Below are 24,125 nucleotides of genomic sequence, written 5' to 3'. Positions count from 1 at the left end.
ATAGTGATGGGTTTGACCGAATCTAGCGAAATATAAGACCTAAAAACGAACAAATCGTGAAACTCACTTGTTCGAGGTAGTGATGGGTGCGACCGGATCTGTAGCGCATGCGCACTACCATTATTGATTATAAAACAAACTTATAAATAATTAAGAAAGTATTCACTTACAAACAATGAAAATGATATATTTATAAATCACAAGCGATTTCCAATCAATTACAGTTATCAGTTATCACAAAATCTGTTTATTGTAAAAAATTACTAAAAAGTTTCGGTTTATTTCATGAAATAAAATTGCTAATTACAAAAGAACGATTTACAAACGAAATAGACTAAGAAAAATTAAAAATAATCATATTTTATTACTCCTTCCGGCTAGCTTCATGTAGGTCCCTCTGGATACCTGCCTGATATCACCTTGGGGTGTCAAAGGACCCCGAAGCATCGTCGACACTTTTTGCATACCGACATTATGGTACACGGGGTGTCAAGGACCCCGAAGCGCCGGTAACGCTCTGTAGTTACCGGCATGATATCATCCTGGGATGTTAGGGACCCCTAAGCATCGGTAACACTTTTTGCATATCGACATTTTGGCATACGGGGTGTCAGGGACCCCGTCGCATGAATATCCCTCCCTGCATTACCGACCTGATATCATCTTGGGGTGTCAGGGACCCCGTAGCACCGATACTGTATATCAACATATCATCTTGGGATATCAGGGACCCCGGTGCTTACCTGACGCCAGTACCGTAACGAGAGTATGGAACGCCTGTGGCAAGTACCTAACTTACGCCACCCCGTAACGCAATAATGACAAAAAAATTAAAAATTGTAATGCAACAAGTTAAATTTTACTAAATGCTGTATATATACCGGTAATTAATTTAAATGATTGTTGAATAATAATGTTGAAATCATTGTGTTATTCAATTTATAGAATTAAATCAAGAAAAGTAAGTAGTATATGTGTATTCATCTTTTCTTGTCTTCATAACCTTTTTCTACATAAAAATCTATTTCAACAATACAATATATATATTTAAATGCTTTTATCAGTTAGTGATATGATGCAATATACATAATGATTTATTGTATTAGAGTTTGTGGATTCAGCAGTTGAAACTATGTTCAACACTAGCAAAAGAAAATATAGAAAAGAACAATGAAAGCACCGATCAATTGTTAGAAAAAGAAAATGAAATTTTAAAAGTAATAAATAAAAGTAAATTAACACAATTGAAAAGGTTAGTATACATTATATTATTTAATTTCTAATCAATAAGTATTGTATAATTACAATTTGTAGTTTGTTTATTATATTGCTGTATTATTTTCACAGACACATTGAACTTCCCTATGCTGAGATGATAATATCATGTCGTGACACAAATGGATCCTATAAATCATTAAATGATTTACTATTAAGGAATAAATTAGAGTCTGATATATTGAATACATTTTGTCATTCAATTTTGAATTACAATTCTAAGCTGAATAAATACAAGAAATATAAAGTAACTCCTGAAATAAAAAATATACAGGTGCAAATATACTAGAATAAAAAGTAATAAGATACTATTTTGATTTAATATTAATTTATTTTAATATTACTTCTTGACAATAAAGTAACTATATATATTAATATGATTTTCAAAATTGTTTTAGATACCAAAAACTACATTGGGTATACATGTAGGGCATACTTTATTAAGCTGGGCATTAGTAACCAACACTTTTGAAGTGTTAGAGTGGGATTGCATTCCTTGGTTTGAGAAGGATCCTCGAAGCAATTGTTATGACATTATCAAATTAGTAAATGTCTTAAAGTTGATATGTAAAAATGTAATTGAATGTTTTCTTTAAGTATCATCTGTATTTTAGATAGGATCTATTATTCCAAAATTACCCACATGCGATAGCTATGTAACCGAAGATGTTCGTCTGTGGCACATAACAAATAAAAATATGGTGTACTGTCAAAAACAGTTAACTATTGCAATCATGGCTTGTCTAAAAGTAATAGAAAATCAGAGTATGTTAATAGTATTAATGATATTTAAAAAATTATGAACGATATTTTATATTTACTATAACATTAATTTTATAAAATGAACTTTCTAGAATTAGGTGCTTCATCGGCACCAGTAAACAGCGTATATGTATTACCACCTCGTGGATCAGCAATATTTTATAATCTTATTGTTGGTTTTGAAGTAGTATCTCCAGATTATGTTATAAGAAAGTTTATAAATAATGATAAGAAGGCAAATAATGATGAATTCACAGAGGTATACTTAAACGATGCATTGAAAAATAAATACTTAACAGCGATCGCAGATCAACGAGAACAAATGAGTTGGTCTCTTTTAAAGGCTGCAATGTTTGTACAATTAGTTAAACAGTCTACATCAGTTTAATAAAGAGAGAATGAAAGTAATAATAAAGTCTATTATGTTTCAAAACCTTGTCACCTTATGTTAAAAAAAAAGAAAGAATCAGGGAACTTTGTATAAAGTAACAAAATGAACGTGTACAGGTCCATTCATTTATTATATATTAATTTTCATTATACTATCTATTCATAGTACACCGTACGTCTAATATTTCTCGCTTCTCGAATACAAACTCATCTCGAACAAATAAACAGACAAGTAAACGATTCGTCAGAATGGTAGCAGTAAAGAGTTCCATTTACCGAAGCACCCGTACCATTATGAGCGATGAGTAAGCATACGAGAGCAAGCGATGACTGTTTTGTGAACATAGTCAACAAATTTATACGGTCAACTAAAAATATACAGGTTTGAACAATATTTTTGTGCTCAAATTTACAACGTCAAATTAGGTACGTTCGTTCGATAAAAAAAAAAAAAAAAGAAAAAGAGAAACACCGCTACTAAATCCGGCAGTGATGCTGTAGAAGAAGCATGTAGCTACGTATCATCGTCTAATCGAGTATGGGTAAAGCGCACCACGGTTCTCCACTTGCATGTATCCGAAACGATAATTTTTCGGGTACAATTCACATAATGGTGTTTCCGTAGAACAATAATTTGAAGTAACAACAATTGATTTAACGCAAACATTAGATCTCATGCACCTTTGGTAGGACATTGAATCCAATCGCGTGTGCTAATGCGTCTTGTATACATATTTCCCTTAAATTAAACCGAATCCCTTCAGATAAATAACAATACATACGAAGGAATTAGCAGAGTATCTGATTATTCTTATATTTCCTTAGATATCGATATCTGATGATTGGGATTTACACGTTGCAACGAATTAACGAGATTTTCATTATAACGCCAATTTTTCACGGTGGATATCATTTATGTTTACAAACGATGCTTACTTACCCGAGTTTTTCGATCGCACATATACAATTATTATATCTATGAATCGAATAATCAGAAGTATCAACCAGTTATCTCCTTATTCACTTTCATCGTCGATGGACTACTATTCTTTACCCTTCCAATTCACTAGGGCTGTCGTCGAAGCACGACGATAGAGATACAATACGCTATTATAATTATCCTATGTGATTGCACGCACCTCTTTCAAGTGTTTTTACTCGCAATCGCATCGCTGCCAGGTTAACGCAATTATAATCGTTAAAGTAATACCCGATCAGACCAGCTGGAAACGAGTCTCGACATATATATTATATATATATATATGTAGATTGACATATCTAATATATATAATTCTGTGTATATAATATATCTATATGTATATAATACGTATGTGCACGTCTGTTACGTTATAACACATCGTGAAACGAAAAACCGTTAAGTACGTTAATAATAATTACTATTCCTTTGTTTGTTTGTTTTTTTTTTTTATAGTTTACAACGCTTTCTTTTTCGTTTTTTAAATCTTCTTTTCTCTCTCTCTCTCTCTCTCTCTCTCTCTCTCTCTCTCTTCTTTCTCTCGCATAACCGGAGATGATCTTACGCAAGCGTATACGTGTATAAAATCTAAATCCAGCTTAAAACGTACACATCTCTCGTGGACCGCGCATCGGAAGCGATATACAATTGGCTCGCCTCGAATATGCAAAACAATCACGGTTTGAGCATCAAAAAATATAACAGGGAGGGCAGAAGTGTGTATGTGTGTGCATGTGGATCACGAAAAGTAACTACCACTAAAATTATGCTAACTTAAAACAGCAAATAGTACGATCAATTTATTTAGCATATCATCGAATATCGTGATCTTTTTACTAGTAGACATTTTCTTTCTTTCTCTCTCTCTCTCTCTCTCTCTCTCCTCAATAAATACCAAGTGCAATTGCAGTGACATCATTTTCACGCATACAAAAATCAACATATACTTCAACGAAAGCACCTTAATAATTTCTACAATTAAAAATAAAATATTTCATTCGGTTGTTATGCACCCAGGTGCAACGTAGGCTTCTCGATCCTTGGAGAACCTGAGGAGCGCCTTACATGGAACCTCCTGTCTTTGCAGACAAAGAATATGAACAAATTCCTTCTTTTACGCTTTTCTTTAAAGCAAACCTAAGTTGCACGAAACTATACAGACAATTGTGTTCATCAAGAGAGTTACTTGACGATGATAGAGGACGATTGTCGATACGCAATCGAGTCGAATTACTCGTATTGCTTTTAGTGTATTCACCGGTCAAGAGTTCGAAGATTTTTGACTGATGCAAACGTTAAGGCTATTATATTTGATAGGAAGTTCTTGCACGGACAATGGGGTCGCGTGGGTGGCGACAACGAGACGGTGAAATTTACATCTTTAACTTATTATTTTATACACACACATACACATACGCACAGACGATCGTGAGCACGTTTGATACGCGTGGAATCACCGCGTGTAGTAAGGCGAATGATTTTTCAAAAAAATTTTTTTTTTCCCCCACAGAACTAGAGATAACACGAGAAGGATTCGTATGAGAAAGGGAGAGAAAAGCGCTAGGAAAATAGTCACGAGCTTCCTTTTTTCATTTTTTTTTTCTTCTAAAGATACTTGGTCCAACGCCAAGAGACTGTTACACTTAGATACGTGCAAGAATGAGTTTATCTGGAACGGATGTTCGATAGTAATACACCTGGAAATTGTACGCGAGGGGAATGGTGTTCTACTCGTGATGCGATTTCGACTAGACTGGTGACGATAGATATGGAATCGCGTCGATTTGAAGCAACCTGGCACGCTTCAAACGAGCATAACACGAATAAAGGAACCGATGGCACACACTTGAAGTGTACCTATTACAAATTATGTAACATTCATTCGCAACGCGCTTTTGGATCAGTTGTTACATCTACCGCTCGATTACCTTCAATGACAACGACACGAAACAGGACGACGGTTCATGCAAATCAAGTATAATAAATTACTGGCTCGGTCGTCGCATACACACATACACGCACACAAGAGCGACACATAGGAGAGAGACAGACCACACTATTAGATACACACATAGTAAAGTTGAATCGGGCCGACTCTAATTAAGCGTTTATACATTTAATTCATTGAATCTGTCGCCTCCGCACAGATAAGTACTTTTGTTTAAATGTACAGGGTGTTTTGTACCAGCTGCGACCCATTTCAATGGTGTACAACAAATCATATTTTATTATTTCTTTTTTTTTTTTTTTTTTTTTAATTTTTTTTTTGTCCCATGTGTTACAAAATACCCTGTACACTTTTCAATTCAGTGTGCAATATACATGTATGTTTTTCTTGATAATTGCCCGATTATTTTTTCCTATCTACTCGACACGTTAACGCGATCGGAACTTCTAATCACCTTTCATTAACGATGCAATCAACGATCGACCCTCGAGTGGCGGAGCCGGATCAATTGTGACCCAGACCTCGGGACCCATGGGCAAGGGTACCCCCGAATAGAATTAGAGGAGATTTTTAAACAAAGGCGATTTAAAATTTAGAATTATGTTAAATTAAACTTTCATTCGCCACCGTCCGAGGGTTGAAGTTTGGTCGAGATAATTCCTGAATACGACGATACAATTTTTCTAAATTCTCTTTTTATTTCTCTCTTCCTTCTAATCTGCTGTTTCTGTTCGTTTGGAAGCTGCCGCGACGAGAGGAGACGTCTTTTCAGCGCAAATATAGACTTAAGATGAAAGGAATGAGATACACCGCCGAAAATAATATCACAGCCTGGAGACACGGTGGAAGACTAAGAAACACGGTTAAAGGGTTCGTTAAACTCGAGAGAAATTTAACAGAATGGCACGTACGTTCGATAGAATATTACTCAACGAGGTTGCAACGATATAATCTTAAATAATACATTCGTTGACAAAAGAAAAGGAACTGGAACATATAATCGTTCAAAAACAATGGCTCGACGACGCGGAATACGTTCGCTCTCTTTGCTTTCGATACGCTAGTCTTCTCCTCCTTCTCTCCTGTGATTGTGATATTATTTGGAAAGTTGACCACTTATATAAGTGAGTTTCAGTCGCACGATGAATACATAGCATATATATTTTTTTCTTTTCTTTCTTTCTTTCGTAGTTAATAATAAAAATTACACGTACGACCGTATCGCGAGAAGAAAACACGACGGTCGTTAAAAAAGTGACTAGCAACACGCACTTGTTCGCACAACGTTTAAATTAGTTTGAAACTGCTTTTTATCACGATGCCAGACGTATATTATACATGTATAACGTGTACCATAGACGCGTAACAAAAATAGGTTCATAGGTTTCTTTTTGGTCGATATTCGTTAACAGGATTCACCAATAAGACACACATGAACAGGTTGAAGACCAGAATGCTCACCCATCTCTTTTACACTGTCGTATAATGTGCTTTTTTTCTCTCCTTTTAATTAGTATACAGCGAGTATAAAGATCTTGATAGATAAAAATACGACGGAATTAGAAAAAACGTGGTTCTTATTTGTTTGTTTCGTTTAGCACCTTGCGATCGATCGCAACACCAGGTGTCTATTATAATTGTACAATATAATCACGTGAAAACATATGGTTGCGCATTCGAGTCTACAATGAGAAGATAGCTGGTTCAATTAATTAGTGTTTCTTTATACTTTTTTGCTTTCCGCGATAATGGGACAAAAATTTGGAAAATAAACCAATTCGTTCACGCAAATTACGTAACTGCGAATGTTGTAAACGATAAGTAAAGCGTGTTATCGATGATATGATTGGCATTTTTTTTTTCTATTGAAAATGAAAAAAAGAAAGAAAATAAGTATAATATATAGTTTCGCGATTGAAAAAATACGACGATGTGCGCTACACAGCAAGCATTCTATTTCGAATCGTAACAAACGATAGTAAGCGATAACAAATATAGATAATATACGCACAGATAGATATTATAATGATGCGCGTATACATCTATATATATATATATATATATATATACATATATGAACAATTAAATAAATCTTTGTTGTATTGTGCGCCACACACGACTGATGCATGTCTCGTAATACTTTCTTTTTTTCTCTGATCGATGCAAAGAGCAAAAACTGATTAAACTAGGAACATGGGAATTAGGAAAATCGTTCTGTTAAATGTAATGACAGAGAGATACTTTCAACCGAGAAATTGTTACACGGAAATATCGAAAGTGTTTTCAAACGATATCCTCCTTTCCCTCCACCACCTTTCTCACCGAAGGATGAACATAAATGCTTGTACGTTCTTTATAGAAAATAATTACTGTTTCCCACGTTTAAAAAATTGCAGTATCATAGGTACTAAGTAATTGCTCTAACTTGCCTGTTGTGCTCTTTGCCTTTTTTTGTTAAATATTTCAATCTTTCTAGCACAGCTTTATAGCTGTGATTCGTGGAAATACACCGGTGACCAAGAATTATTACTATTATTTTTTTTGTTTATCCAGTGTATTTCCATGTTAACATTTCTTTTTTTTCATAACTAAGCTAATAGTTCGACGATAAGCTATCAATAAAAATTCTCCTTCTACTTGGTGAAGAGAATGTAACGCAAGACACTTGAGCAGTATCTTGATCATCTTCGATGGGATCGTGAACGATCGTCGAAGCGATTATCGAAATAATTATAATCAATCCGATCCTTAAGATTGAAACAACAGCTCCCAAGAGGTGTCAAGTATAAGAATAAAGAATGACGTTGAAAGGTACATCGTCTGAGAACTGTGTGCGAGGAATCTGGTGATACGTTGCCATCACTTCGAGTATTTCCATTCTCTGTTCTTCGTTTTTTATATCTTTCATTTTCTATGATTCAATGAAAATCTTACTTAATACTCAGACTTCTATCTTGTTAACGTTTCGAGCACACGACAAGATAAGCTAATACTTCTTGATCCGATGCAGTCTTAAGAGAGTTCACTTCAGTACTGTGATGCAGACACGAACAATCGAGATGCCTACAGTTTTGTTTCTTTTTCGAGCTTTTTTTTTTTTCGTGTGTTTGTGTTTTGTTTGTGTATTTATGTATGTGTGTGTGTATGTGTGTGTGTGTGTGTGTGTGTGTGTGTTATAGGTACAAACTTGGTAACTATTAACGACGATTCTTACTGGTACACGTCTAAGTGAACAGTCATTACGAAAGTCGACTCGAGATGATGCTTGAAAACATGCGGATGAGATTCATAAAGTGGGTGGTACAAGTTTGTGCTCATTTTACATGACTGTACGAAAGATTGTTGTCTACCTTTAGTACAGCAGTGCAACGTATCACTGTCGGCTAACAGTTCATCGGATATCGGTAATATTAGCCTTGCTGCCAAAGATTTTGACTAGCTGATCCTCGTAATCGTCGAAATTACGCTTCATAAGCTCCATGCAAGGCCCAAGTAGGCGTTCGAAAGCTTCAACGTCCAAAACTGAAAAAGTTATTTTAGAAAAATCATGTGTCTCGTGACCTGATAATCAATTGCCTCGCGTATCTCTAACGATCTATTCAGTAGAGAAATTTCTAACGTTTCAACGTTGATTGTATTACAAAATATAGAGACAAATTGATAGTATCAAGTTACCGCAGAAATTCAATCTATAAAGGTCTTCTAAATCCAAACCACGTAGGGGTCCTCGACCAATTTTTCGCCCACGCTAGCTCAAAGTTCAACAAAAGGTAATTTCGTTGGCATTTAGAATATTGGAGATACGTTTACCAATGTATAGAACTTCTGCGGTAATTCGTCTAAATTTGGCTACTTCTTGTCTTAATATTTCTTTAAGCTTACGCTCGAGCGAGGGTGGAGATAAGGAAAAAACTTACAGGCCAGCTTTATGTCGCCCACAGCGTAGGCCGAAGCAGCGCGAGGTTTGTGTGTCACGAGCGCTAATTCGCCCAAATAACCACCAGCGGGAACTCTGTTAATCTGCGGCATCAAATAGAATACCAAATGACATCTATACAATTGACAATGTAATTAAAGTGCTAGTCTCCTGGCAGCCATCGTACCAGTCTCACCGTACCGAGCTATGTAGGTCGATTATCGTCGCAATTACATTACGCGATGGAAAATGAAAAACGAATAAGTTAACGTACCTCGATCTCGCGACCGAAATCACCGAGTATGGTGATCCTGACGACGCCGTCTTCGACGAAGTACATCCCATCGGCCGTGTCACCCTGTTTAATTATTTGTTCACCGTCTGAGTACTGTTTCGGTAGCAGAGCATCCGCCAGATTCATGCGTTCGTACGACTGATGATAAAAGAAAATCCGAAAATCAATACCATCAAAGTTACAGTTTAAACAAAAGCAATTCATTCTGTTGGGTTTATTTGCAAAAAACTTGCCTCGAGGGATTTAAGCATCGGGACCTTGTTGATAAGATCCTCGTACATCTTACGCTTCTTGTAGGCTGACTTGAGAAGAATACGCCGGAAGGTGTGTCTGTCCATAGCCCATAATGTACCGGACGTGATGGCCTTGATACTAGCTGCTCTTGGCATATTGTAGAGAAGTGCCAGTTCACCAAAAGCACCACGATCATCGTACGTGTGTATCATGGATTTTGCGCCCGATTGATCCTTAACGTACACCTCGAACTTTCCTCTGAAACCAACAACGACGACCATTGAATCATCCCAATTGTTTCCCATGAGCGAGTTTCATCGCTTTGTTCTCCCGTCTCTCGCTTTGTTCAATGAAATTAATTGATACTTCGAATGCCGTGGGAATTATTGGTTACCATTGGACGTTATATCGATAATACGAGAGGATAAATTAACAAATTAAATTGAAGAACTGCATCTCCAATTAATAATTTTTTATTATACCGCGTAATCAAGACACCGAGGTCTAATTCGCCGCTGCGTTCAACGCGTCCGATGGAAATTAAACGACCAACCAGGAATATTTTACCTTTCGATGACGTAGAAGTTGTCACCGTCATCACCTTGCCGGATAATGTATTCTCCCGGCTGTACGCTCTTCTCGAACATCGCGTCCAGCACGTCCGCCATTTGTTCCTGCAAAAGAATTCGCGCGATGCGTGTGTATGCGTGACTTGAATATTTCATGACTAGCAAACTTCTATTCTGTTTTCTAATATTAGAGAACAACGACGATAATTGTCCCGTAATTTTCAACTCGCTTGATATTCACCGTTCTCGGCTTCGAGTCGTATCTTAACTCATATCCGGTCAAGGTGAGTCCAATGGACTCGTAACATTTTTTTATTTTTTTTTTTTTCCTTTTAAATTATACATGTGCATTATATCGTAATCTTTATCTCAAAACTATGAATGCGTAAATCTTCATTTTTTTAGTTAAGCATTGGAATAAATGTATTCCTTTTCTAATTATCGCATAGATAAAATACATTGTATAACCAGGACAAAAGTATCCAAGGATACGATACATTAAAAATACCTTTTAAAGCGAACATTTGAAAAGCGCAGCATAGAAATGCAAAGAATCTAAGGCCGTTTGCCTCGTGACGTTCTTTTCTATTTCTAATCGTTTCAAAGCTACAGCCAGCGTCCCAGTTAGACACGGGATATCCTGGTATATGATTTAAAAGCGGTAAACGTTCCATACCCCGCGATAGTTAACGAGGAATTGAACGATCTCCAAGAGAAATTAAAAGTAACCGCCGCCGGGAAGAGTGACACCATCGTTACAGGTTTATATTTGTCCTCGGTGTAACTTGGCCTCCTCTTCCCAAGCATCTGAACTAGCGACGGGATGCAGTCCAATATGTAAATAGTTAGAAATTCAAATGAATCTCAATACCCATGTTTCACTTGATAGAGTTCAAAGCACTCGTAAAAGGTTTTAATCTATCGCGTTTAAATTTGGGTCTACTTAAACGTACGGCTTTTCTCAAAATATTTATAGAGTGCGAATGTCTGAATCTACTTGTAAGACACTTGAGACGATCGCTAGTTTAGATCTCAGGTTGAGCAGATTACACGTATTGGCATTTCCACGAGTTGGCGCGAACCCTGGTCGCACTGTATTCCTATTTTGATTACGCACGAACATCTGTACGTAGGTGCACGAGTGCGTACTATGTTTAACTTACCTCGTCTAGGGCCCGAAACAGAAGAATATTCTTGACACTCTCGCTGAGCCTCTGTCGTTGCTCGTCGCTCTTCGGATGCACCATCTGCAACCAATGAATCGTCGTTAGTCATACAAAACGGGATCAAAGTTTTATGTATTTATGTAACAGAAATATTTCGAGTGTAACTGTTCTAATAAAACTCTCACCAATTCATTGTTTATCGTCTAATTAATACGCATGTACCGTCTTGGTCTTTTCCCTTTTTCCAATTACCGACTAACAAACGGGGAATAATTGAGTGTATAAACACGCTCGCTCAAAGTGGCCGCGTGGATTGTTCAGAAATTACGATCGTCACACGGCACGCATCGATATTATAACTTAATTGCAGCATGATCGATCGATAACGCTAGGCCTGAATATACGTGTCCGTTATAAAAAGAAAGGGTTTTCCATTAGATACGCGTGGGTAAATTGCACAGTACGGTAAGTTTAAAAAAAAAAAAAAAGGAAGAAAAATCGAGCTCTAACGATCTTACGTTTCGTTTACCAGCAGCCGATACGACAGTGAGAAAAATAAAATGTGACGACTCCCCGTTGAATTATTATGGTGGTACGAGTTTAGATTATCTTCTAGCTTGAAGGGTACTATCGATGTTCATAGGAAACGATACGTCGAAGGTTACTATTATTGCTCGGCCACAGATGTTCTGCATCCTCGATCGGCTTTTTTTAGAAATTCAAACCGAGGATAAACAAATCTAAATCGTGTTTCGTTTCGTGTTCTCTGACCTTTTCATTCGGACGGCGGCGCTGGCCAGTTTTAAAAAACGTCAATCGATCTTTCATTGTTTTTATCGTAGCTCTGTTTTTCCTTTTTTCCTTTATCTCTAGAAGAGGCTTCGGGTTTCAACCATTAGCTTGCTTTGTTTGCCTCGTCGAACACCTGTTACTATGTATTGCAAAAGTAACGAGTTCTTTGCTGATCTACAACACGGCTGTTACGTGTTCTCCTAGTAAGAAGTAGCGCTTCAATTGATTCATCTGCATCCTAATAGCGAGATAATGTTGAACGCCAGTTTGAACGCGTGCAATTAACGATTTCACAAAGTTTCTCGGTGTATCTAGTTTGCAAAATCACAGCGTAGAGAGTTAAAGTTTTGTTGAAGATGAAACGACAAACTTAAAACACAGACCCTGCTCCGAGTGTTGGGTGACGTTATCTAATTACTCAGATTGAAACAGGATGGAAATTGAAAACCTTAGCAGAAGTAGATTTTCGAGCTGGGTCATCAAACGGAACAAGATAAACGTTACAACTAAACGTCCACTAAAAACAGAATGGTCAATTATGAATAATGAAAACGAAAATATGTAACTTACTCTAGCAGGAATTTGCTATCGATAAATCAAACGCTATGACTAGAAAGAAAAATGATGAATTTAACGTTTCTCGCATGATGGAACTTTTGTTGTACCTTGTTGAGCAATTAAGTCGTTCGAGTAAATGACCCTCTAACTATTTTAAGCTGCGTATCACGTTTTTACACAAGGAATAATCAAATCGGCTACCTTCTACGTATGCGTGTGCATCTACGCGTACAGAGGAACATATTGCGTGATTCTGCTTGAAAGAACGTCTATATACGACTCTCTTGCATATCATTTTCCCCGGTTTCCGTTGGATCACCCGGTACGTTCGGATGCTTCTTCGATCAATTTGAACAGCCTCAGGTTCCCGATAATCGAGATCCAACGCTGCCTTTTGAAATGCTTTCGAGCAGTACGATCCCGATCTGACGGCCTTACCCGTCTCCCTCTTTCTTGCCGTCTCTCACCATTTACGAACACACGTTCACGTGTACGTACGTATATGAGATACATATGTAAGTCACGTCGGTACCAGGTTATCGAACACGCGCTCTGACGTCACAAAGGTACATCGCTCGCATCGCCGAGCAAAGTAAATCATCTCGTTTCGTCACCCGCACAGCCTGAGTACGGTGTTTCGATGGGAAAAAAAAAAAGAAAAAGTTACATTCTATATTTCAGGAACGATATATACGGTGATCGTCACGGGTATATTCAGAGGATATAAAATACTGGCCTCAGTCGAAACGGTAACGTCTTCTGGGAACCACGTGCGGTTTCTTTCTCGAGCGATCCATCCACTCGTTCTGTTATTATTCGAACGAGTCATAAAGCATCCATATTTAGCTTTTATACGCTCCGTCCACGTGTCTGTCCTGTGTACGTATACATGTGTGTACAGATGGATAGAATCATACGTGAAACCCGTTTAGTTAAACCCTATCCCTTGTACTGTTCCGATATACCGGAGTAAAGGGATTTTTTCGATCCCTCCAATACTCGAACGTATTTAACTCTGAAAGACCCTAAAGCAAGCGCTCTTTGAATCGTCCTCCGCATCGTGGTCGATTCTTGCCGTGTGGTCCGATTAAAACTGAATCAATCGATTATCGATTCGATATGGCACGAGGATATACTATCGACAACACGGTTCCTTGCGTAATGTGCCGAAAAAGTATAATAAGGAATGTAGGGGAATGAAAAACGAATGTCACTGAAAACAATGAAGAAACAAACAACAGGAATTTAGAAAGGAAGAAATTAACGCACCTTGACTCCATCGTCTTCTTCGTCTTCTTCAGGATTGTAAGCTTCGGCGAACACACTCTTCCTTCTGGTCGCGAACCTTCCGATCGGCGGTTCTGTAAGGAACGAAATAAATTTCAGTGTATAATTGTAAAATGTAAAACTGGACGGGCTGTTTTTTCTTTTTTTTTTTCTTTTTTTTTTTTTTTTTTTTTTATCTTCAAGGTACAAGTTCTAAAAATATTCCAACGAATCATAGATTACACGCGACAGTAATTGGAAAGAAAATAAATTTGAAATTTTTAAATTTGAAATTCGATAGAAAAACTTTGATCCAACACGGTTTCAACGCATACCGGTTTCCATTTGATATAATGCGTATGCAAATTTTTCACAAAGTCACACAAGAATCACTGAACACACCGCTGATATTTCTGACACAAAAGTTGTAGTAAAGTTTCGGAAGTTGATAGATTGTCGCTAAAGCGCGGTAAAAATCATAAAACGTAAGGTATATCGCACGGGTACCAGAGGAATACTGGACGCGATGGGAAGTCGCATCCCGAATGAAAATTCGCTGGCTTACCTTCATCGACGGACTCGTCCGGCGTAGAAGAGCAGGTCTGCGCAGGGGCCGGAATTATCTGAGTTTGACGGCTTTCCCGAAGTTGCGTGAAAAAACCTACGGCATAGTCGATAATATCCACTGGTTGCTCCAACAGATAGCTAATCGTGAACTCCAACAGAATGTCCCGTAGCTCGTCTGGCACTGTAATCTTGCCAGCGTTACGTTGACAACTCATTTTTTTCTTATACACCGACGAAAAAAAAATTGTTCAAACACCGCACACTACAATGGCATACACGCCGGTAACAGGCTTGGCAATGAATTCGAAACTAAAGTCTAATTGTATCGCCGCGGGTACGACGTTAGATACGATTCGATGTGTCACTTGTCAAATACCGAAATTTCTATCACGTACCGTAGCGAGAGGCCAAGAGAACGTAAGCCCCACGCGTTCCACCCACTTTCGCGCTGGGCTACACTCTCGGCACAGCTTAAACGCTTATCCGGTTTTGCCGAATCGTTTTGCCCCCTTTCGTCATCAACTTTCAACGATTTTTTTCTCCGACACTACATAAAGCTGCGCGTAACATACGACGGGCCAAATTCAGGGATGCGACCCAGTCGCAAAGATGGCGACTATTTCAAGGCGCGGGTCTTAACGTTAGCAGAAGGATCACGATAGATGTTTCATTGCTAAGCCCCAGGCAAATTTCATATTATTGCAACGAATGCAATTACATGAATTCTTGATCAATATTCGATTCTATGTCGCGATTATACGATTGTACGACTTTTAAAAATTATATTTATATACAGAATTCATTTAACCAATGAAACTTTTACTATTTGATATATCGCTCTGTGCAACAGTTCTCTTATTGGGTAACGAACATTTCGATTGTAACACAGTTGAACGCGTGTTGTGTATACGGTTTGACGAGTAATTATTTCTATTTCCTTGTCCTTAAGTCTAATTCTCATTGTTGCGCAACGCCCCCTACAGATATTTGTACGAACCAATTTCTGCTAAATTTGGATTTCGTAAGCGATTCTGTGTTCAAAGAGAGATATTTTTAGCCATGCTTCTAGTTAACACGTGCAACTTTCTGCGTGAAAAATAGAAGTAGTGTTAAATAACGTAGAGTTTATTTGTAACGATTATTTCGGTACTCACTGCAGATAATCCTCGATAGTATTTTAATGTCAATCTGATATATTGACGTTTATTCCTTGGGAACAATAGGTTCACGAATATTTGGTTAACTCAGTGTAAACAAAGATAAACGCTCAATACAAAAAATGGCGGGAAAAGAGCAATTCGATGAATTTTTAGGTGGTTCTGAAAAACTACCAACTCAGGTACACATTATGAAACTCGTTTCCTCCAGAGCTAGTGAAATCGCCGCAATGACATATTCTATAGGTATGTCGCGTGATATTGTTATTAAAACGTAAACTAATTTCAAGAATTTCTACCATTAGTTGTCAATTACCATACGTTCGAGTATATACCGTCGAATTAAAATTATTTATTTGCAGAAAATCCTCAACAAACGAAACTGGTTTTTCAAAAGCTTCCCGTCTACATGCGCAGGCGCATTATGTCTCATAACGTAAAACGGTTACCGCGCAGATTAAGGGAGGCACATTTGAATCAAATGATTAAATCCGGATTGCCGCCCAAAATTAAAAGGCCGTCGCGTAAATATCGTAGACGACCTCGCAACTTATTATCGGAGTACAATCGAAGACAACGAAGCAAAATTTGGCTGGAGACTCACATTTGGCATGCCAAACGTTTTCATATGACAGAAAAATGGGGCTACAGAATCGCGAGCTATGCAAATGATAAATGTTTTAAGGCCAATTACCGTGCTGTTGCTAAGCACTGCTTGATGCAAGATATTTCTTATTATACGTGTATTGAAATAAATGGTCCAGAGGAAATGTTAAAGGATACCTTAAGAAGTCATTGCAACCCGTACGAATTAACATTTGCCGCGAAAATTTTTATCACTGGTGTTCGAGAAGGCACTGTAATGTTTTTTAAAAAAAATGGTTATCCTAGATTTCCAATTGGTCATGTACACTTTTTATGGAGATCGAATCAATCTAATTCGAGAACAATTTGGATCTGGGTCCATCCGTCTTTTCTTGATGATTTTGTTGCCGAAATTATATGCAGTTTCGAATTTAAATCAAACGAAACTGAAAATGATTATTTTAACGAGCAGAATTGTAATATGAGTATTCATAAAAATACTTTAAATCGATTTCGATTTTACGGTCCGCTGACGATCAGCGTTCTAACAAATGCTCTTCATTTACCGAGATTCGATAAAGGTTTATTTTCTGCAAAAAATTATGAAAATGTGATAGAAACTGAGAAAGACCAAATGGATTATGAAGAAGAAATTCAAGAACCTAATAAGTCATGGCACATTGAATATTATGAAAATCAAGAAAATATCGAGTATTTAAAAATTCAAAGACAATTATGGGATGTATTGAAAACATTACAGTCTCCTAGTCAGTTGCCACCAAATATTGTTCTTGGTTTTACAGTCTTAGATCCAAGATTTCACCTGCCTCAGAAAAGAATTAAAGTGCAGAGAGATGTACAGGCAATTGAAATGATGCCAGTGCCTCCTACAAATGCAAATTCAAGCCCAATTTGGGAGAAAGAGATACGAAAAAAAGTTAGTAAAGGTTGTGTAACAACAAGTGCAATCAATAAGTTAAGAAGCAAGTGTTTAGTACCAGGTGTAGATAATGATAAATACTTTGACGAAGGAATCATGGCAAAGATCCCTATACTTATAATTCAGAAACCTGGAATTGGTAATACAGGTAATCTTTGGTAGCATTTTAATTTCAGCATAAATATATTTCAGACTAATGAACATGTTATTTTTATAGGCTTAAGTTCCAGTATAGATATTGTACTACCAGCTAATTGGGCAATGCCATTTTGGCTTTCATGTATATTTCGTTGTGTAAGAGTTGGTGCACTCAGAGAATCACAATCTATAGCATTTGAATATGGAAAGATGCAGTCATCAGATATCAATGACCCAGACACACCTGCTTATGCACGAGAAGCATTAAGTACCAAGTTGGAATTAAGAGAAAAATATTTTCGTTATCCACCGAACAGGCGCGTAAATTTTATTAAACTTGGAATTTCTAGTCCTTTCTTTTGCGAATGGAAACTCTTAATGAAAGAATGGGCAGATACAGAAGAATTTTTTGTACTAAGAAATCGTAAATTATTAAATTTGTTACAAAAAAGTTTACCAGTTAAAGAAACTAATAGAAGAAAGTATAATAAATCGAGTAGCCGTATAACAGATCTTACCGTACACGATGCATTTATAGATAAAAATTGTCTGGTTCGTGTTAAAATATCTATTTTACAAAAAGGATGCCCTAAAAGATTTGCAATGATATGTATGCCAACAGTAGAGGACGTAAACAAGTTTCAACAAAATAGAAAATGGTCAGGTCCAGTTGAAAAATTGAATAATGATCCGAATGAAACTGTTCGAAAAAATTTACGAAAAACTCACTTAACTTGTTTGAAACGTTTGAAAAGACAAAGGATACGTTGTAGAAAGACATTAACTAATAACTTGAGCAAGATGTTAAGTAAAAGCTTCCTAGCTATCGATTACGAAAATAAAATCAAAAATTTATTAAAAATAAGTCACACAATGGTGTGTAAGAACTACGAAAAGATGTCACAGTTGTATCTTCCAGACTGTACGAATGTACGGCATTCCTGTGATAGAGAAATTATGGGCTATCTAACTATGGGCGATTTCTCCTTTGCAGAAGCAAAAGGCATAGGTTTTGGATATGTAACATTAAATTCCTTAATTGATCTGATTAACAAAAAATACAATTTCGTTCTTGTCAGAAACATTCAAACAAGGCAGTATAGAATTGCTAGCTTAGATATAATAAGTTAACAAATGTAAACGAGTTATTATTAATGAGAATGTAATATGAAATGTAATGAAACATAATGAACGGCGCACTGTTTTTAAGATTTGTTTTTTGAAATGTATATATGTACATAGTTCTTATCTTAATAAAAAATGTTCACTACCGAGAGAAGTTATAACCATTGCTATTACTGATAACGTAGATAAACAGTAAGAGATTAGATACAATACATGTGTGTATTTATCATTAAGTCTGATAAGGAGTTGTAGAAAGTCTATTAGAAAGGTTGGCATTATTGAGGTATTATTTGATTATAACCTGGTTAGAACATTATTTACATTTGGTCAAATAAGCTTTTGCAAAGATCGCATAAAAATGACACGGGTAGCTGTGGTAAGTATATACATCATAATTTATATAGTCTAAAAATCATATACAAATATTAAATCATTTTTATAACCATATGCATTGCTCATTATTTCGACCTTTTAGGTAACTGGAGGAAATAAAGGCATTGGATTTGCCATTGTAAAAGCGCTTTGTAAACGATTTGATGGAGACGTATATTTAACTGCACGTAATATTACTCTTGGGCAAAATGCTGTTAAAGAATTAGAGGGGCAGGGTTTAACACCAAAGTTCCATCAACTTGATGTTACAGATGAAAATAGTATTTCTGTTTTGCGTGATTATTTACAGAAAACATACGGAGGACTTGATGTTTTGGTCAACAATGCTGCAATTGCATTTAAAGTAATTATTCGTTAATTTACTATATGGTTTTTTTTTTTGTAAATATGTATATACATTTTGTTTTGTGTATAGACGAAGGCTACAGAACCCTTTTCTCTGCAAGCTGAAGAAACAATAAGAGTAAATTATTTTGGCTTAAGAAAAGTTTGTAGCATACTTTATCCACTCTTGAAACCACACGCACGTGTAGTGCATTTATCGAGTTCTGCTGGCCGTTTATCATTAATTCCTGATGAATCATTGCGTAAACGATTTTCTGATCCAACTCTTACTGAAGAGGAATTAGATAACATCATGCGTGAATTTGTTAAGTATGTTGAATTATAAAATTAATTAATTAATATGTTGTCATAGGTTATACATTCTAACATTATGGTCAAAATGTCCTTTCAGTGCTGCTAAAGCAAATACACATTTGGAAAATGGTTGGGCAAATTCTGCATATGTAGCAAGCAAAGTGGGAGTGTCTGCTTTAGCTAGAGTTCATCAAAGGATGTTTGATTCAGATTCTAGAGAAGATCTTGTAGTAAATTCTGTACATCCTGGTTATGTAGACACTGACATGACTAGCCACAAGGGAACTTTAGCACCTGATCAAGGTGCTGAAGCTCCCGTATTCTGTGCATTACTGCCAGAAAATACAGATATAAAAGGTAAATATATTTGGTATGACAAATCATTGGTAGATTGGACAAAAGATGCATAAATTCAAAATAATTTGATTTGGCATTATATACATTTATATACTTGTTATCTGTATCAAAACATTAATAAATATTCTATCACATTATTTTATATTTCTAAATGTTTCTGCATTTTAGTCACATCTATATGATTTAACATTCCTGTTCTTCATACAGCATAGCATTCACAATGAAAAATCAAATTTCTTAATACTACATATAAATTCACATAAAATTATAACTTGTACGCTTATGTATTATTGTTGACTTCAGTAATATAAAATAAATGATTTTTAATTCTATTAACACTATGAACTATCTTGCTTGAACTGCCGCTTCTTTCCGTGCAGCATCTTGTAATAATTGGGTATCCACCTCATCTCCTGGTAATTGTACATATCGTACTACCGATCCACGAATAAAACAGTTTTTTACGGACAACTAAAATATAATTTCAGTTCGTATCATAACCTTTTCCATACTAAGCTTAAAATAAAGATTATGGAAGTTACAAACCATGTGAGGGTATTTATCCGGGTCTGTTACACTTATATCAGTTAATTTTATGTTAAGATACTGATCTACGGAATGCAGAGTGCCGCAAATACTGGAAACAAAGACTATTAGATTATATTTTTCAACATTGTTAGACAATTTTTTTCTGCTGAACTCACCTGAGGTCATTTTTTAATTCTACAACCACGTCCTTTCCAATTAAGGACTTAAAGAATGAATAGAATAACTATAAAATATAATGAAATAAAGTGGCATGATATTGTTAAAAAATAGATAAAGGTTAACCCGCCAAACGGCAAACCATAAACTTACCATCTTGAACCAGTAAAAAAAATATTTAATTGCTGTTTTTCGACTGTACTATTTAATTAACATAATGCAAAAATGATTATTATTTAAATCGAAGATTAAGTACGATTCTATTACTAACAAAGTTTTTATAACGACTCCGTATACGTTAGGAGTTTGGAATCGTTTCGTTGTATACCGGTTCCAATGTTTTTCTTAACCGGTGATTTTAATAAAAAATAGTAATCTTTATTTTAACTTATGAGTAAACTATATATACTTATTGATAAAATTTTAGATAAAAGATAAAAGTTAAAATGTTATTCGATAACATTATACCGGTGACTGATTGTATTTACTATATAAAACATTTCAACTGTATCCTACATTTCATTTGCTCATGTTATACTTGCTGATTGGAGTTCTCTTATATTACCTACACCTCAACCAATCGTTCTTTGTACAATAGACTTAAGGAATTTCGTCAATAACGTTTTGTCAAAATACATTTTAGCATACGTTGTTGTGCTTGTGTGGGTGGTTTAAATATAATCTGAATTATTTGTTGGTGAACTGATTTATAAAAATATGTTACCTACACAGTAAGATCACCGTTTTGCGGTTGGTAACAGAAGGGCGTTGACATTTAATCAAAAAGGCAAAACGCGAAGATGCGTCTGTGACATTAATTCGCTAGTAACGATTACATTTTATTCTTACAGTCGATTTTAGATTAATTAATTGAGAAACATGTCAATTAATTTAACAAAAAATAAAGACGCTTTGGTGGGTGCTTGGCAGAACGTAGTCGACGATAAATCGTCTACTAACTGGTAGGCTTGCACTTTCTTCCTTTTATGCTATTTCATCGTCCCGGCTATGCCCATTCACACGAGTCATAGAAAGAACACAAATGTTCAATTAAATTTATCAATAAATAGTTTTCCTATGTTTCATAAATCCTATTTTCACCTTTATCGATCGATATAAGTAGCGTAAGGCACGCGATTAGTGCTTACAGTAGCGAAATATGTATTCTATAATGTTCGTAGATGCATGCATTAAAGAACTGTATTTAAATTTTTTTAAATGAAATAGAAACATTTCTTTGTAAGGAAGATCAATAATACTTTGAAAATTTTACAAACATTATAAAGTACATTAATCAGGTAAATGTTATTCATAGGGCTGTATTTGGATATGAAGGACAAACTAACAACTTAAAAGTTGTTGGTACAGGCAATGGTGGTTTAGAAGAAATGATTGACCGTTTAGATAGTAGTCATATCATGTATGCCTTTTGCCGAGTAATAGATACTAAAACCAGTTTGCCAAAATGTCTTTTAATAAATTGGGTAAGAATATGAAAATGAGGGGCTTTTTAAATTGTACTTGAAGTAATAATAATACCACAACATTAATTCTATATTGTAATATATATTTCAGCAAGGGGAAGGAGCACCAATTGTTAGAAAGGGTACATGTGCAAATCATATTAGAGATGTAGAAAAATTATTGAAAGGTGCGCATATAACGCTTACTGCTCGTTCTGAAGATGATGTTGAAGTAGATTCCATTATGGAAAAACTTGCTAGAGCAACAGCTTCTGCTTATAAATTTAATGAGCCTCGTGGTGAAAATGAGGGTAATACAGCCCCAGTTGGTACCACATATCGCAGGTACATATCTATGCTGTGTTGTATATAATTATATTAGAACTCTGGATTAGAAGAAAATGTATATTGCAGAGTAATTCCTGAACAAGAAATAAATGCAAGCGAACGTGATCAATTTTGGCAAAGAGAAGAAATGGAGGAGAAAAAAAGACTAGAACAGGAGCGTCTTAAATGCGAAAAAGAACGTCAAAGACTTGAAGAAGAAATAAAATCTAGAGAGGAAAAGGAAGCGTTGCTCAGAGAACAGAAGGTAAATAAATGTATTTACAATGTTGTATTGCATTTAAAAAATATCGATGTTTTTATAGGTCACTGCTAAGGAAAATTCAATAGCACGACAAAAATTGGCTGAGCAACGTGCCGAAGCGGCAAACAATTTTCGTAATCAACTAGCAGCAAGTCAACATTATAGCAATGATACCGATGATGATCATAAATCACGAAGCGAAGAATTGCGACGGCAAAGGAGTAAAGAGACGCAGCAACTGATATCTCAAAGAACGATAAATGCGCGAGCCATTTTTGAACAAAATTCAGCGGCTGGTCAGATGAAGTCATCTTCGGCACAACAACAATACGTACCGAAGAACAGTCACGTAGAAGCGGCGAAAAGGGCATTTGAGGAAAATCAACAACAGGAATTATCTCATACAATGGTACAAGAGGAAGTAAAAACGGAACCGAATAAAACGCATAATGTAGATACAGTAGTTAATGCTGCCTCGAATATATCTTTAATTCAAACACAGTCTCAAGAAACGAAAGTAGCAGAGACACAACAGGAACCTGAGCAGGCATCATTGATGAAAGAAGTAGTTACTGAAAATGAATTATATAGCCAAATGGATGGCCAGTACTTATATTTTGATCCAAATAATGAAGGAATGAAAGCAAGAGCCTTATATGATTATCAGGCAGCTGATGATACAGAAATTACTTTCGATCCCGGAGATATTATTACGCACATAGATGCTATTGACGAAGGGTGGTGGCAAGGTCTTGGACCTGATGGAACCTATGGACTTTTTCCTGCTAATTATGTTGAAGTTATCGAATATAACACAACATGATAAGAAATGTACTTGTGAAAATAGATTGTCCCCTTTTCTAATTGAAAAGACACTATATTTGCTTTTTGCATATAACAAGTGATATTCAGTATTTTTGTGGTTCTGGTGACTGCACTTCTTTTTTTCGATAAAAACGTTGGACGTTATTTATGTAGGCACGACGTATCCCGAGGAATGTAAGAGAATGAATTATGTTTTAAGTATTTAATGCACATTCAGTAACGAAGGAATTTAATATTTCTAATAACGAGCACGCGAAAAACGAATATTGTTGATATTTTAGCGGACAAGTTATTAAAAGTGAATAGTCTCACAATGCCAGCTCATAAATAAATGGCGAAGTACGTCTTCCCATATTCAACGTCACAAATTAAATAAATTAGTGGCAAACAATATATCTTTTTATAACGTTCTACGTCGAAAATCGATGCGCTCATAAAAATAGCGTGTTTAACAATTTAGCAAATACCCTTAAACATATTAAACTTATTTAGGAA

At 35.9% G+C, this 24,125-nt stretch overlaps 6 protein-coding genes across 7 annotated transcripts; 4 read left to right on the top strand and 2 right to left on the bottom strand.

Moving 5' to 3' along the window:
* Window positions 1-749: 749 nt before the first annotated feature.
* On the top strand, window positions 750-2,900 carry LOC117608712 (uncharacterized). The gene is made up of 6 exons (XM_034334238.2): window positions 750-961; window positions 1,107-1,252; window positions 1,348-1,549; window positions 1,674-1,820; window positions 1,890-2,040; window positions 2,130-2,900. The coding sequence occupies exons 1-6, from the start codon at window positions 914-916 to the stop codon at window positions 2,423-2,425; spliced, it is 990 nt and encodes a 329-aa protein (XP_034190129.2). The 5' UTR covers window positions 750-913; the 3' UTR covers window positions 2,426-2,900.
* A 5,586-nt stretch (window positions 2,901-8,486) lies between these two features.
* On the bottom strand, window positions 8,487-15,325 carry Pka-R2 (cAMP-dependent protein kinase type II regulatory subunit). 2 transcript variants are annotated; one of them, XM_034334229.2, is made up of 8 exons: window positions 14,713-15,325; window positions 14,151-14,242; window positions 11,529-11,612; window positions 10,364-10,470; window positions 9,796-10,054; window positions 9,542-9,700; window positions 9,269-9,371; window positions 8,487-8,873 (listed from the first exon to the last, which is right to left on the bottom strand). In XM_034334229.2, exons 1-8 carry the CDS (start codon window positions 14,927-14,929, stop codon window positions 8,743-8,745), a joined length of 1,152 nt encoding a protein of 383 aa, XP_034190120.1. In that variant the 5' UTR covers window positions 14,930-15,325; the 3' UTR covers window positions 8,487-8,742. The 2 variants fall into 2 exon arrangements, with proteins under 2 accessions (XP_034190120.1, XP_034190121.1); XM_034334230.2 differs by lacking the exon at window positions 14,713-15,325 and adding an exon at window positions 14,483-14,639.
* A 136-nt stretch (window positions 15,326-15,461) lies between these two features.
* Pop1 (POP1 ribonuclease P/MRP subunit) lies at window positions 15,462-19,035 on the top strand. The gene is made up of 3 exons (XM_034334213.2): window positions 15,462-16,117; window positions 16,234-17,544; window positions 17,614-19,035. Exons 1-3 carry the CDS (start codon window positions 15,994-15,996, stop codon window positions 18,663-18,665), a joined length of 2,487 nt encoding a protein of 828 aa, XP_034190104.2. The 5' UTR covers window positions 15,462-15,993; the 3' UTR covers window positions 18,666-19,035.
* On the top strand, window positions 18,869-20,380 carry LOC117608714 (carbonyl reductase [NADPH] 1). The gene is made up of 4 exons (XM_034334241.2): window positions 18,869-19,035; window positions 19,135-19,395; window positions 19,468-19,706; window positions 19,789-20,380. Exons 1-4 carry the CDS (start codon window positions 19,018-19,020, stop codon window positions 20,099-20,101), a joined length of 831 nt encoding a protein of 276 aa, XP_034190132.1. The 5' UTR covers window positions 18,869-19,017; the 3' UTR covers window positions 20,102-20,380.
* On the bottom strand, window positions 19,827-21,127 carry LOC117608720 (U6 snRNA-associated Sm-like protein LSm2). The gene is made up of 4 exons (XM_034334249.2): window positions 20,907-21,127; window positions 20,753-20,820; window positions 20,595-20,685; window positions 19,827-20,519 (listed from the first exon to the last, which is right to left on the bottom strand). Exons 1-4 carry the CDS (start codon window positions 20,907-20,909, stop codon window positions 20,394-20,396), a joined length of 288 nt encoding a protein of 95 aa, XP_034190140.1. The 5' UTR covers window positions 20,910-21,127; the 3' UTR covers window positions 19,827-20,393.
* Window positions 21,128-21,377: 250 nt separating this feature from the next.
* On the top strand, window positions 21,378-24,117 carry Abp1 (Actin binding protein 1). The gene is made up of 6 exons (XM_034334225.2): window positions 21,378-21,503; window positions 21,605-21,715; window positions 22,069-22,237; window positions 22,329-22,561; window positions 22,631-22,808; window positions 22,867-24,117. Exons 2-6 carry the CDS (start codon window positions 21,633-21,635, stop codon window positions 23,626-23,628), a joined length of 1,425 nt encoding a protein of 474 aa, XP_034190116.1. The 5' UTR covers window positions 21,378-21,503; window positions 21,605-21,632; the 3' UTR covers window positions 23,629-24,117.
* The last annotated feature ends 8 nt before the right edge of the window (window positions 24,118-24,125 follow it).

Source organism: Osmia lignaria, chromosome 2, assembly GCF_051020975.1.
Source record: "Osmia lignaria lignaria isolate PbOS001 chromosome 2, iyOsmLign1, whole genome shotgun sequence".
NCBI classification, from domain to species: Eukaryota; Metazoa; Arthropoda; class Insecta; order Hymenoptera; family Megachilidae; genus Osmia; species Osmia lignaria.
This window is presented reverse-complemented; position numbering and strand designations above follow the sequence as displayed.

What these genes read in the sequence shown, in the direction of transcription:
- LOC117608712 (XM_034334238.2), top strand. Translation starts at nt 914, where the DNA reads ATGTTGAAATCATTGTGTTATTCAATTTATAGAATTAAATCAAGAAAA. An exon ending in AAATTAACACAATTGAAAAG is followed by an intron (nt 1,253 to 1,347) that starts GTTAGTATACAT and finishes TTATTTTCACAG; the next exon opens with ACACATTGAACTTCCCTATG. An exon ending in CTGAAATAAAAAATATACAG is followed by an intron (nt 1,550 to 1,673) that starts GTGCAAATATAC and finishes AAATTGTTTTAG; the next exon opens with ATACCAAAAACTACATTGGG.
- Pka-R2 (XM_034334229.2), bottom strand. Translation starts at nt 14,929, where the DNA reads ATGAGTTGTCAACGTAACGCTGGCAAGATTACAGTGCCAGACGAGCTA. An exon ending in GGACGAGTCCGTCGATGAAG is followed by an intron (nt 14,243 to 14,712) that starts GTAAGCCAGCGA and finishes CGTTCCTTACAG; the next exon opens with AACCGCCGATCGGAAGGTTC. An exon ending in AAGAAGACGATGGAGTCAAG is followed by an intron (nt 11,613 to 14,150) that starts GTGCGTTAATTT and finishes CATTGGTTGCAG; the next exon opens with ATGGTGCATCCGAAGAGCGA.
- Pop1 (XM_034334213.2), top strand. Translation starts at nt 15,994, where the DNA reads ATGGCGGGAAAAGAGCAATTCGATGAATTTTTAGGTGGTTCTGAAAAA. An exon ending in CGCAATGACATATTCTATAG is followed by an intron (nt 16,118 to 16,233) that starts GTATGTCGCGTG and finishes ATTTATTTGCAG; the next exon opens with AAAATCCTCAACAAACGAAA. An exon ending in ACCTGGAATTGGTAATACAG is followed by an intron (nt 17,545 to 17,613) that starts GTAATCTTTGGT and finishes TTATTTTTATAG; the next exon opens with GCTTAAGTTCCAGTATAGAT.
- LOC117608714 (XM_034334241.2), top strand. An exon ending in ATGCTGCAATTGCATTTAAA is followed by an intron (nt 19,396 to 19,467) that starts GTAATTATTCGT and finishes TTTTGTGTATAG; the next exon opens with ACGAAGGCTACAGAACCCTT. An exon ending in ATCATGCGTGAATTTGTTAA is followed by an intron (nt 19,707 to 19,788) that starts GTATGTTGAATT and finishes ATGTCCTTTCAG; the next exon opens with TGCTGCTAAAGCAAATACAC.
- LOC117608720 (XM_034334249.2), bottom strand. An exon ending in GAATTAAAAAATGACCTCAG is followed by an intron (nt 20,686 to 20,752) that starts GTGAGTTCAGCA and finishes CTTTGTTTCCAG; the next exon opens with TATTTGCGGCACTCTGCATT. An exon ending in CGGATAAATACCCTCACATG is followed by an intron (nt 20,520 to 20,594) that starts GTTTGTAACTTC and finishes ATTATATTTTAG; the next exon opens with TTGTCCGTAAAAAACTGTTT.
- Abp1 (XM_034334225.2), top strand. Translation starts at nt 21,633, where the DNA reads ATGTCAATTAATTTAACAAAAAATAAAGACGCTTTGGTGGGTGCTTGG. An exon ending in GATAAATCGTCTACTAACTG is followed by an intron (nt 21,716 to 22,068) that starts GTAGGCTTGCAC and finishes TGTTATTCATAG; the next exon opens with GGCTGTATTTGGATATGAAG. An exon ending in CGTTGCTCAGAGAACAGAAG is followed by an intron (nt 22,809 to 22,866) that starts GTAAATAAATGT and finishes ATGTTTTTATAG; the next exon opens with GTCACTGCTAAGGAAAATTC.